Here is a 12,653-nt window from a genome sequence, read left to right on the forward strand (position 1 = left end):
CCAATTAAATTTTATAAATAAAACGTGATATATAAATTAAATAGCAACAAAATGTGACTTTGAATATTCCTTTCCCTCATTCAAAAGCTTTTACTCCCTCCATCTCTAATTATAAGCCCCCTTTTAAACATAAAGTTTATCCTTAAATATAAGCCGATTTTCAAATCCCTGATACATTTATTACTACATTTCCAAACATAACCCTACTTTACATTGAAATCTTAAAAGTCAACTACAAATACATCTTTTCATACAAGGACAATCTAGTAATTGTAACATCCAAAAAATACATATTAATTACACTATCAATGCGTGAAAAATACCTTATAATACTGAGGGAGTATTTATTTTCTTACAGAAAGCTTATTCTCAAGTCAATTAGCTTGCATTTTTGTTTGGCAAAATAACTGCATTTTCTTTATAGTTACATATATGATCCTCAACTCAATTATTGTGATTATCTTAGTAGGGAAATTATATTAAATGGATAAATATAATGAACTACACCGGGGATATTAAATATAATATATTTCTAAAACTCAGAAATTGATTGATTGAGGTTATTGTTAAGACATAATTAAAGTATGTGATCACTGTCTCTTTATTATATATCTGTCTCATGATTGCAGATTGAGGCTGTTGTAACCAAGGATGAGTTCCAGCACCTTGCTTTTTTATGCAGAACGGAAATTGATTCCATGGGCCGTATAACAGCTGGAATTCTATGGTTGCTTAAGCTAGAAGGTTCTGTTGGCCAGTCTGTAATGGATCAGCTAGGCAACCTAGGTTAGGTATGGTGTAATATTTTTAATGTATCCAATGTTTTTCATTTGCATGTCCTCACTTTTTAAGTATGTATTCATGCTTAGTTACTTATGACCACCAATATACCATATAGTGTTTATAAAGTTTGGGGAATCTCCACCTTACAAACTGGCTTTGTGGGACTCAGTTAGATCCAAGAGTATACACATCATATGACTTAAGAGCTAAGGAATTTGCTGAGCATTAATTAGCTCTTTACCTTATTATCAACTGACAAGGAGGAGTGGAATTTGCTGAGTTTTGAAGTTGGATGAAAGTGCAGTTATGCTTTATTTAATCAGATGATGAATCATTGTAGTTCTCATCTACAATTGCCTAAAACTTGTTCTTTAGAGCTAAGGAATTTTCAAGATGCATCATTGTTAATTTGAACTCTTGTAGATCCTGTTTATATACCAAGTAATATCAGCAATTATTCACAAACAACCATACCCTAACCATCATTCCAATCAATTTCAACACGCATAGTTTCATTCCGAACACCCGAAGATGACTCCCATGGGAAAAAGATTAACCAAATGTGATTTGATTTGACTGTAATCAGATCTCTATTGTGAAATATTGGAAGTCAATTGACAAGCTTATGTCCCCACTCTTCATCATTAAAGAGTTTCTCAATTTGGAAAATGTCAAAAGAAAAAGAAAACTAATTCTATTGAGAAATCAATGAAGTAACTGAAAAACATATGAAAAGCAAAATGTGTTGACTTATTAGCATATTTCTGTTGTGTACAAGGGTTAAAATTTAATAGGTGTAATGCACTTTCACTAGTATCAACTATCAAGCTTCTTAAAAATGCCTTAGATTCGTTAACCCTTTGGAACAACCTGAAAGATTCTTATAATTAAGAGAGCTGAGAACAAATATATTGTTATGCTTACTAGATTTTTGCATTACAGTTTATCAAATTCAAGAAAATGAGCTTTCCTTAGAGCACCAATAGATGGATCCAGCTGCACCAATTTTACATATCCTTCAAGAATTAGCTGCTCCAGATTTGACGTCATTCAACCACGTCGCCAGTTTTTAACAGAGAGATGACGTCAGAGGACCAAAAATTAAAGAGTTTGACTTTGCAGCCAGAAAATACAACAACATATATTTAAACCAACTTATTATCTTAAGAGTTATGGCTGCTGCAACTTCAGATATTCCTAGCTCATCTGATGTTAATGCAGCTGAGGCATTAGGATTCAGGGTTGGACTGAACTTTTTCAAAACAGATGCTCTTCTTAAATATTCAAATAGAATTGGACTCCTTGAATGTGGTCAAAGCTATATCTTCAACCAACTAAATTCATTCATACTATGATTGGCATAAAGACTATATAGTATGCTGCAAAGTCTGTGAAGAGAGTTTGAGATTCTTGATCTCCATTTCTCAATGAGTTTCACAATATAGGCAAAGTCTATGGTGCACAAGTCTCTCAAGTTGTGCACCATGCACAAGTAACCGAAAACACTATAACGAATACGAATTTTACAAAATCCACCGTTGGATTGAAAGTTTATATCGTATAGATCATCTATAAATTTTTTGAAAAAATTTAAAAATCATTTGATATGTTATTGAGATCCATCAAAATTAACGGTTTATGAATTTTTATTGAATACCGTTAATCTTGATGAGTCTCAATAACATATCAAATGATTTTCAAAAAAATTATGAATGATCTAAATGATATAAATTTTTTATCTAACGGTGAATTTTGTAAAATTCGTATTCGTTATAGTGATATGGCTAACTTGTGCACCATGCACCACTTAATTTGGTTGTGCGTGTTATGTTAGACAAAGCCTATATTTATAGATAGATAGTTCTAGCAGGTTCAAAGGGGATAACTGACTGACAACTGTCAAAGTTATATAGGTTCAACTCACAAGATTCATTCAGACCCTGGTTTAGTAATAGAGGATTGGAAACATTCAAAGTTTTGGATAAAAAGACTTATTTCTTAATTACTGGAAATTCCATTTACAGTTTCACTGTATCAGTGCTAGCTGGTAAAAGAACATTCAAGGGTATCAATCAAACTCCACTTCTATGTTCATTCTTAAAGAGGAGTATTTTCTCTAACAATACATGGTGAAATTTTACGCCTGTATCTTCTATCATTTTCCTATTCATCATCAATAATAGCACGGAGTCTTACTAGTAAATTATAAACTAGGCCAAGCAAAACAGTCACAAAATAAACATAAAATAGGTGTAGCATCGAGTGCCACCACACTAGTAATTAAATCAAACATAAAAATGAGTATAACATGTGAAATGCATCACCCTTTGTGAAGCACATTTCTTGAGCTAACTAAAAATTAGTGGCACAAATTAGTGTCTCTACCCTACAACCAAACCAATTTAACTTCTACTCAAGCCTTACTTACTCTATTTTTTTCTCTTCTGTTGCTTTCTTTTTCTTTTTCTTTTTCTTCTTCTTCTTCTCCTCTTCTACTGATGTAACATTCTTTTTCTTCTTCGACCCTTCTACTGATGTAACATTCTTTTTCTTCTTCTCCCCTTCTATTGATATAATCTTCTTTTCCTTCGTCTCCCCTTCTACTGATTTTACATCCTTTTTCTTCTTCACCCCTTCTACTGATTTAAATTTCTGTTTCTCCTTCTCCAACTCTAGTGATTTAATTTTAACATAAGTTTTTTGACATGCTAAGATTAAAGAACAAATCTCGGCGTCATCTCTTGGAATTTTCTTGAGTATAACTTCAGCAGATCTGTGATCTCCTGATGCCAAAAGTGCTTGATACATCCTATACAACCATACAAATAATCAATAGTGAAAACAAAAATACTATTAGAAAAGGGAAAAATACTATAAGGTTACAAACTCACCTCAAGTAACTCAATACATTGTAAGGATATCCGCAAACTTCATATTCTCTCCAAACCAAACGAGTGTTATTCAAATCTTTTGACTGGGCACAAGCGCTTAGAAGAAAATCGAGACACTGCCGTGAAGGAACAAGGCCAAGCTCATCCTTGATTGCCCAAAGCAAGTCCATACCAAACTGCAAATGTGTGGACTCGGATCCCGCGACTACAGAATACGCCTATACACACATGAACAAAGTTCATATCAATATTTTTGCCAGTGAGAACAAACATCATGAATTCATGATCAAGAGGGGCAGGCTATAATTTGCCAGTATGTCATTTGACAATATGCCATGCTTCATAAGAAAGAGCAGCGTGAAAGAGTTTCAAACTCATACAAACAGAAATATTAGCCAAACACATTAATTCCAAATTCCTATATTAGTGAATCATTATTATACACATTAAGGCTGGAGGGAACTAGAACTTACTCCATCGAAAAGAACTTCTGTCATTAATTCATCATTTTTGAAATTGTCCTTGAGTTGTTTGAACAGGTCAACAGCAGTACTGAACCAGATACAATGAAATATGAAGATAAACAAATAGCACAATACAATTTCAATTCAATATAGGAGGAAAATAGAAACCAAACCTTAAATGATTGTTCTCAACACAGTACTGGATAACCCTATAGCAACCGTCAACCCAATAGTCTAGATCACTCAACTCCTTAAGTAGAAGAAGCAACACCTCCAACTCTCCACTTATATGACGGAACTCATCCTAAGAGTTTCCGGTGACAAGTTATAAGCTTGAAAGTGGAAGATATACAAATTACCAATAACAAAAAACCTTACAATGAGATATATAACAGCTTTTGGCTCCAAAAGGTGTCCAGCATTCTTGATCTCCTGATAGATAACAACTGCCTCAGACAATTGCCCATGAGATGCAAGAACTGAGACAAGGACACTCTTAATTTCATTTAAGTACTTCAACTGTATGCTTTTATCAAGAACTACCTGCAATGTAAAACATAACTAAAGCTCAGCCCCAACAATAAAAAAATATAAAAGAATTAGAACATGCCAAGTCTTTTACAAAGTCACTCCAGGAACATCTTGCTACTTGCACTCGTACCTGTTTTGCCTTCTCCAATTCGCCGCAGGCTGCATATCCATTAATAAGGGCCATAAAAATTTGTTTTGTAGGGTTGACTCCAGATTGTTTCATCTCTTGATAATACTGCAAGAAAATATTCTAATTAGCAACCCAATTATTGACACATCAAATCTTACACTGCACTATAGAAGTCTTTACAGAAAATACCAACAAGCTATAGAAACCATGTCAAGGAAGGAGAGACGGGAGATTTGTTATTAAATCACTGCCACAACTATACTATAGAGGCTGAGTTGCATAAAGACAAAAAGTAACGGTTTAGATTCCACATCTAATGGAGGCCAAATTAGTCCTTCTAAGTTCTAATCCCAGATCAACTAGAGATGTGGCCAAATTAACATTTATAAAGCTTGGGCAATCCTCACCCTTTCGACTAGCTCTTGGGGTTGAGTTAGGCCGAAATCTCAAAAATCAAAATATAAGAGTAATAATTAGAATAATCCCAATTGTAGTAATTATATATGATTTGCCTAACCTATACATTGAATATAGACACTATTCACATGCTTACCAACAAGTTCCACCAATTTTCAAGAACCAAAATCTTGAAGACCATGGGAAAAGAATACTTGATTTAAAACTGAAGTACTAAACCCAATTTACCTTATCTATATCCTCTTCTTTTTCACAATTGCTGAACAAATAGCTGAAAGTCTGTGAATCAGGCTTTAAATTGGCATCTTGCATGTGTTTTAGGACCTTCAACGCACCACCAATGTTTTTCTACAAAATTTTAAAAATGGTGAGAAAATGAATGAATTATTTTAAACAGATACTGAATATCTGTTGAAATGCTTTTTTCTTGAAGGAAAATTCATCAAGAGAAAAGAAGTACAAAACATAATTAAATAAACAATACCCAAGACCAACTAAAAATGGGGGGAAGAAGTTGAGTTTCATGTCTTAATTGGACAACTCAATTCTTTTTGTTGGGCCATACTTTTTAAGTCATGGTTTGATTTGATCCAATTCTTATGAAACTCATCTATATTTCTTATTGACAGGAACACTGTCTATCTTTCTTCACAGCAGTAATATGTGTCAGGCAATAGTCTTTATTTTCAGAATCAATATAGAATAAGTACTTCCTATATAGCAATCAAACCAGAAGAAGAAATTACATTAGAGTCCGATCAAATCGCTGGAAATAGATGACAATATTAACCCCTTGTTCAACAAACAACAATATCTCCAATTCTCAAGCTTGGTTTATCCATAACTATATGTACTATTTACTAATCCATCTATGTAGATATCTTGTTTATGAGAAAAAAATGTAAATGCAAATCTACTTCAGGAAGTCTCTAGAGTCTAGACACGCAAAGAATTATTCCAAATTAAAGCAAAGCATTATTATCTAGTTTGAGAAATAATTGAAAATTTGAGCGAGAACATAGGCATCTAAAAAACCAACAATGATACCTCGCGAAAATATCCTGCCATTATGGCATTGTACATGGCTGTCGTAGGTTTGAAATTCATTTCCTGCAATTCATTAACCATCTCGTATGCACGTTGAAACTGCATTATGAAAGTAAATACAATATTTGTTTACTGAAAAGCTTTCCTTCAAAATACAGCGTTGTAGAAAACTTGTGTATGCAACCATGAAAATAAAATAGATAAAACTTACATCTTTTATTCTTACACAAAACTGTACCAAACACCTGCATATTTCACCATTTAACTCCAAATGGTGGTGATGGCATCTTATGATGGAATAGATTCGATGAACCTTGATTTTAAGTATGGCAAGGGAAATAGAAAATGAACAAACAGGTATTAGTAAAATAGGACAAATAAGAAAGAAGGCTTCAATTAAATGTTAACCCATAGTTACTTCTTCATTATGTATGCTATATTTCATGAAACTACAAGAATGGGGCAAGGAAGCATAAATTCCATTATGTATTTATTAAAGTTTGTCGGGGAAGAATAACTTGAACTAGTTTACATTAGATTAAGATCTGAATTACCCAATTCATATCTTAATTAAATCTTAATGTTTATCTTTTGGGTTTTTCTTTCGTATATTGCAGCACACGGGGAACCCTCCCTTAAAAGCAAGGGGAAATAACAAAGCCATTTTAATAATCTACCCAGCATCCCATACTACTAAACGTGGGACTTGGGCCCCCCATAATATCCAAGTCCCTATGTCACTCCTGTTATACAACTCAAACCGATAGGGCCCATGATCATAAAAGCCCAATTGGAAGGGGAAATGCTGAGTTGGCAAGTTAGTTAGAGAGAGTGAGAGAAGATACACATGAGAGGGGGTATACGAGGTGTGTGAGAGGGAAAGAGGGGGATCATTCAGTATCATTTGTATTGAAACCTTAGGGTTGGACAGAGGGAGGATCCTTTCTTCCTTTGGGGAGCTTTGCTTGGGATTATAGGGATTCAATCTCTGTTATAGTTTCTTTCTAGTCATTGATAATAGTTTTCTCTTCTCTCTTTAATTCGGGTTCCTAACACAAACACTAATGCTTCAATAGCTTATACTTTATAGGAAAATTTCCATGACGTATTGTGCAAAGAAAATAATGGATTAGAATATAGTACAAAGAAAAACAGGGAAACTGCTTTATATAAGATATATCATACCAAAATATAATCATAAGTTTCCTCACAAATCTGTACTATGGTTTGTAACACATGAGTAGACAGCTTAAAGCCTGCTTCACACATTTTTTCAACAATATCAAGAGCTACATCCACCTGCATTAAAAGTTTAAAAAAATAAAATGAAATGCAGTTTCCAATCTAGTCAGAGAGCCCAAAGGCATGCGAAAACAGAAAGAACGTAAAAATACTTATTGCATAAAAATCAAGCATCACAACAATGCACTTATGTAAGCTGGGGTTATTGTAAAATATAAATGCATGAGTGCCACAATAATGCACTAGTGCGGTGCTGTTGTCAGTTACTAATTTACTAGTATGGTGGCTTCACAAAGAAGTTTTTCAAAGCATCAAAGTAAAGTTCCATAAAAATCCACATGTAAAATTCATAATTCAAGAAGGGGCAATTTTACTTTCCACGTGTCAAAGTCGTAATGCAAAAGACAGTCAAAGCATGTATTGCTTTTTATAGTATATTAGATTAGATTGCAGAGCAGACAATATTGGGTAATGTCAAGCCTTCCGATGTAAGTGGCAGGGTAACGCTGGTCATTCTGAAATATCTTCCGTCAATAACAAAAGGCGTAGGTAGTAATGCCAAGTACAGAAAGGGAAGAACCAATTATTTGATAACCATAACATGAAAATTAATAAAAGGAGAAAATATACCTTGTGCGTACTACAACAATACAAAATGAGCTTTTCATATGCAGAGGATGAAGGCAAAACTTCCAATACATCATGCAAATTCTCTATTTTTGAGATGATATCCTCGACCTTCACATTACCAACAATGCATATAAGAAAACACCAAAGGAAAAACAAATAATATTTTTTGTAACATACAACTACTCTGGTCTATATTATAGACCAGATTCATTAATTATTCAATGAATCTGAAAAGTGGATTTTAGCTTATATTTGAAACAGGAGGGAGTACATACTTATAGCTATTCAAATTTTATGAAATTTAATTTGTAAAGTCAAAATAATAATTTTGTATAAGCAATGGCAAAATTAGTTATAAATGATACATGTGCAAAAGAGAATATTAAGAGTATTAAAAATATATTCTTCATGCATACAAATTTAAAGCATTATGCATATACTTGAAGATATAATACCACACAAGGGCTAATACCTAATAACTTAGGCTTTTAGTAGAGTTAATCATCAATTACTATCTAGGCTATGTGAAATTTTATAAATATGATATACAAGATGCATACTTTCAAACAAGTGTCAAAAAATCCCAACCCATGTGTATGTGCATTCCTGTTTGGACAATTTCATTTGTCTTTTGCCTGTTCTTTTTGCAACAACTTCAAAATTAAAATACATTGGCAATGGTTATCTAAAGAGAGTCGTCTTCTTGATCCATTTTCTTTTATATTCAAAGTCAATTATAAAGCAATTATGCATAAAATTTTAAAAACTGTACACAGGCAGAATTGCCTCCCAGTATCCACATATCATCAAGGGTGTTTATCATCAGCACTTATGAGAAGTTCCTCACCGCTAAATTTGGAATGCTAACTGCATAACAAGCAATGAAGTTTGAAACATGATCTGCATCATAATCTGCATTACATAAGAATCCATCATTAATATGCATACAGGGAACAAATTTATAGAAGGTAATACAGAGGCCTTCTGGAGGATAACAGGTTAGTGCCATCTATTTCTACACCAGATAAATATGCAAAAGCATTAGAAGAACCTAAAGTAGTGATTTGCTACCACAATAAGACTTTGGAATAATATATAAGACATTCACCACCATGTTATTCAGTATGGCTACAAAATATAGCTTTCCTAATTTATAGCAGATTCCGTTTGGCGGTTAGAATTGAGCACAGCATTGAAATTGAGCTTCTAATGTCAATACTGAGCTTGGCAAAGCGTTAAGTAACAGTAGTATACTTCCACGTGACAATTCCTAAGAATTCAAAAATTGCTGAGTTAAACACCACACAATTCCCTAAATATTCCAATTTCAAAGGATAAAACGTTAAAAAGTTTGTATCTCTTGTCAGTCTCTTTCAAACATGAGATCAATACTAAACTTTTGCTACAACATACTGGACTCAGGTTCCTATAGTGTGCTTGCCACATTTAAGATGATAAATGAAAATTTATTGATAAAAGGAAAAACAAGAAAAAAATAACCTCATTAAGATCAATAAAAATTATAAACTTCTGAATTGTGAAAATTAAAATAATTACCTTTAAGAAGCTTCTAAACTCTGAAAAACAAAATTTAAGTGCTACCATTATATTATGTAGCCCAAACAATAGAACTAAAATTGCATTTAAAAATTCTTTATGATAATGTTAATTCCAAATCTAGACAATCAGCAAATACATCAAATCAAAAACATAAAAGAAACAAAATTTGAGAGTTAAAAGAAAGACATCACTCTCGGTGTTTTCTTTCCAAAAACAGAGCAGTTTACCACCTCTATTATCATCTACAGAGGAACTTAGATAAGAAAACAAAATCATAAATCATAATCATACCACAAGCTGTCAAATCCAAAAGTAAATTCTCTGCATCTGATTCCAGCAGTAGCCTTCCCAACGATTGAAATATATTTGATATAGATTTTGCAGATGTAATCTTTGTTATGTCAATATTTTTCAACACGTCCAAAATCTGTGTCTTGCGGTCACTTTCACAAAGAGCCAATAAGTAACTTTCTGCAACAAGATTGAATACAGTTAAGTTTCCAGCAAAATCTTCTTGATAATCATGTTACCACATGTACTGATTTTGAAACACCAATACATGGCAAAATCACTTCTATTACTAAAAGAGCTAAATGTCAGCAAAGCACTAGGAATACAATTTAGTATGAATTATGTTTTCTTATGATATTTCTAATATAGCTAAGACATCAAGTAAAAGGAGAGAAAAAAAAGTTAATTGCAGTACAATGTGTTGGAGAATCTCGTGATTCTCTCTCCTTTTATTAGAAAAGATTTTCTGGTTTTATTTTGTTTCTTTTTCTTTAAGTTTCTCCTTGATTCAAGGGTGGATAGTAATTGTATTCTCTCTATTTAAAACAACCTTTAGCTGAGGAATAAACATAGCAGCATTCACCCTATTTCTTTCTACACAATGCCATAAAACTTTTGTATCTGATGTATTTATCTACACCTTTAGAACCTGTCACTTAGTATTCCCACTACATGCTATATAGGTAGCATATCAAATGAAGAATCTGTCATCAAAACCATCATGAATAGGTCTACAAAAAATATAGGAGCCCATGGAAGTCTCACGTGTTAATGTTACTGCTAAAACAATGCACTGGATAAGATAAAAGTTCAAACAAAATTAAAAAGATGAACTGACATGAAAAACAGATTCGTCTACCTCGTAAAGCAGAAGTGTCTTTACTCTCTTCAACTGTAATGTATTCACAAATATCCCGGATCATTTCTTCATTGTTAACCCTTATCCAGAGCAACATTTCATAGTAACCCAATTGCGAAGTTGAACTGGGATTACCGGCTTGGATAACATCATAGAAAAGTTGAAATTCTTGAACAAGGCCCATGTCAATTATATACTCAAGAACTGGGCGATATGTTTGCTCTTCTAGCTGGAACCCGCATTCCCTCATTAATTTTAAAAGGTAATAAGTCTTACTTATTTCTTCCACAGAAATGTTTTCATCATTAGTTGCCCTAGCCTTCTTTATGCACACTTTGATCAATCCATTGTACTCTTTCAGGCCTGTTTCTCGACCCAAGCGGCCAAACACATCAACAGTAGCAGTTGTTCCTAGTTTTCTTGCACAGATGTTCATTAACCTGTCAGATCGTTCATCACCAGTATATTTGAAAATCCATTTTTGTTTCCTCTCACGTCCTACATCCTTCCGTCTCATTGAAGCATCAACATTTAAAGAGTCTCGTATCACTGGTATTTCCAATACACTTTTCTCTTTTTCTTGATCATCAACTTCCTCACAACCAAGCTTCTTCACCGGAGGAGCTACAGAAAGAAACAGCAGCAACATAAGATAACAAAACAAACAAAAAATGCAAAACCAAATTTGAATTATCCACTCTCCTCATCATCCTACAATAAAAAACAAGGCTTGCATTCTCACAGTAAATTTCACAAACACTTACTGTACAATATATTAGAAAGCTGAGCAGTGGCCGGGGCGAAGTCGAGATCAGGCAAATCATCCTCTGCACCAAAAGGCAGGTAAAACGAGATTATCAAACACTAAAAAAATGTATGAAAACACAAAGTAAACAAAAAAATAATTTTCAATCCAAAAAACAAAACCCATTAACGCAATAACTACATTATATAAAAGTAAGCAGAAAATAAAATGTGGGTATGGATAAAAATTGAAACTTTAAGTTTGAGTTACCTGGGGGAGAAGGACCATGGAGTTTGAGGGTTGAGAGATACAAGTCAGACTGAAAATGTTGTTGGGTTTCACATGGAATTGATGTAATGACGGAAGAAGGGTTTTTTTTGGGATTGTTTTGTAAATGTGAACGGAATAAGGTGCTGAGAGTGCATAGTTTTCTGACGGTAGGGGCACGCATCTAAGCTCTCTCTGCAACAAAGTGATGATGAAGATGAAAATTGTTTAACGGAACCGTCGTTGTTGGTTGTGAGAATGCGTTGAGAGAGAGAGAGAGAGAGAGAGAGAGAGAGTTCAACTAACCACTTTGAAAAGAATGATTGAATGAATGAATGAATGAAGTATGAAGGTGAGGGAGGAAGAATGGCATACAAAATTCTCAATTCTCAAAAGGTGTAGTGAGTGAGTGAATGAATGAACTAATCTGGGTAAAGTTAGTTTAATTCTGATAAAGTAAAACTAAAATACAGTAGTTAATCTAATCATCTTCTTGTTCAATAAGTTATTTTTTTAATAATCTTGTTTATTAAGTTTTTTTAGTCAATGTTAGTTGCTTAAAAAATAATGCAGCGAAGTCCTTGAATTTAGTTTAGTGGGAATGAGTTTCAGTAATAAGTAGGGAATTTTAATAAGCAAGGTTGTTAGAGGTCCGGTTACCGGTTCAAGGTTCAATTGGTCGGATCGGGTTCAATCGGGGTTGAACCGTTTGTAATTAAATATATATTTTAATTAATATATAAATAAAAATATATGAATAATTGCTCAATATTTCATAATTTCACACATTAAAAAG

General features: G+C 33.3%; 1 protein-coding gene across 1 annotated transcript; it reads right to left on the minus strand.

Moving 5' to 3' along the window:
- Nucleotides 1–3,019: 3,019 nt before the first annotated feature.
- Nucleotides 3,020–12,381, minus strand: LOC123908063 (pentatricopeptide repeat-containing protein At4g04790, mitochondrial-like). The gene is made up of 16 exons (XM_045958571.1): nucleotides 11,861–12,381; nucleotides 11,610–11,672; nucleotides 10,846–11,469; nucleotides 9,987–10,166; nucleotides 8,983–9,047; nucleotides 8,136–8,243; nucleotides 7,449–7,562; nucleotides 6,475–6,576; nucleotides 6,264–6,362; nucleotides 5,445–5,564; nucleotides 4,800–4,904; nucleotides 4,517–4,681; nucleotides 4,312–4,442; nucleotides 4,148–4,226; nucleotides 3,675–3,892; nucleotides 3,020–3,592 (listed from the first exon to the last, which is right to left on the minus strand). Exons 1-16 carry the CDS (start codon nucleotides 12,039–12,041, stop codon nucleotides 3,208–3,210), a joined length of 2,739 nt encoding a protein of 912 aa, XP_045814527.1. The 5' UTR covers nucleotides 12,042–12,381; the 3' UTR covers nucleotides 3,020–3,207.
- Nucleotides 12,382–12,653: the final 272 nt, after the last annotated feature.

This window comes from Trifolium pratense, linkage group LG2 (genome assembly GCF_020283565.1).
Source record: "Trifolium pratense cultivar HEN17-A07 linkage group LG2, ARS_RC_1.1, whole genome shotgun sequence".
NCBI classification, from domain to species: Eukaryota; Viridiplantae; Streptophyta; class Magnoliopsida; order Fabales; family Fabaceae; genus Trifolium; species Trifolium pratense.

What these genes read in the sequence shown, in the direction of transcription:
- LOC123908063 (XM_045958571.1), bottom strand. Translation starts at nt 12,041, where the DNA reads ATGCGTGCCCCTACCGTCAGAAAACTATGCACTCTCAGCACCTTATTC. An exon ending in CAGAAGTTCTTTTCGATGGA is followed by an intron (nt 3,893 to 4,147) that starts GTAAGTTCTAGT and finishes ATGTGTGTATAG; the next exon opens with GCGTATTCTGTAGTCGCGGG. An exon ending in AATGTATTGAGTTACTTGAG is followed by an intron (nt 3,593 to 3,674) that starts GTGAGTTTGTAA and finishes ATGGTTGTATAG; the next exon opens with GATGTATCAAGCACTTTTGG.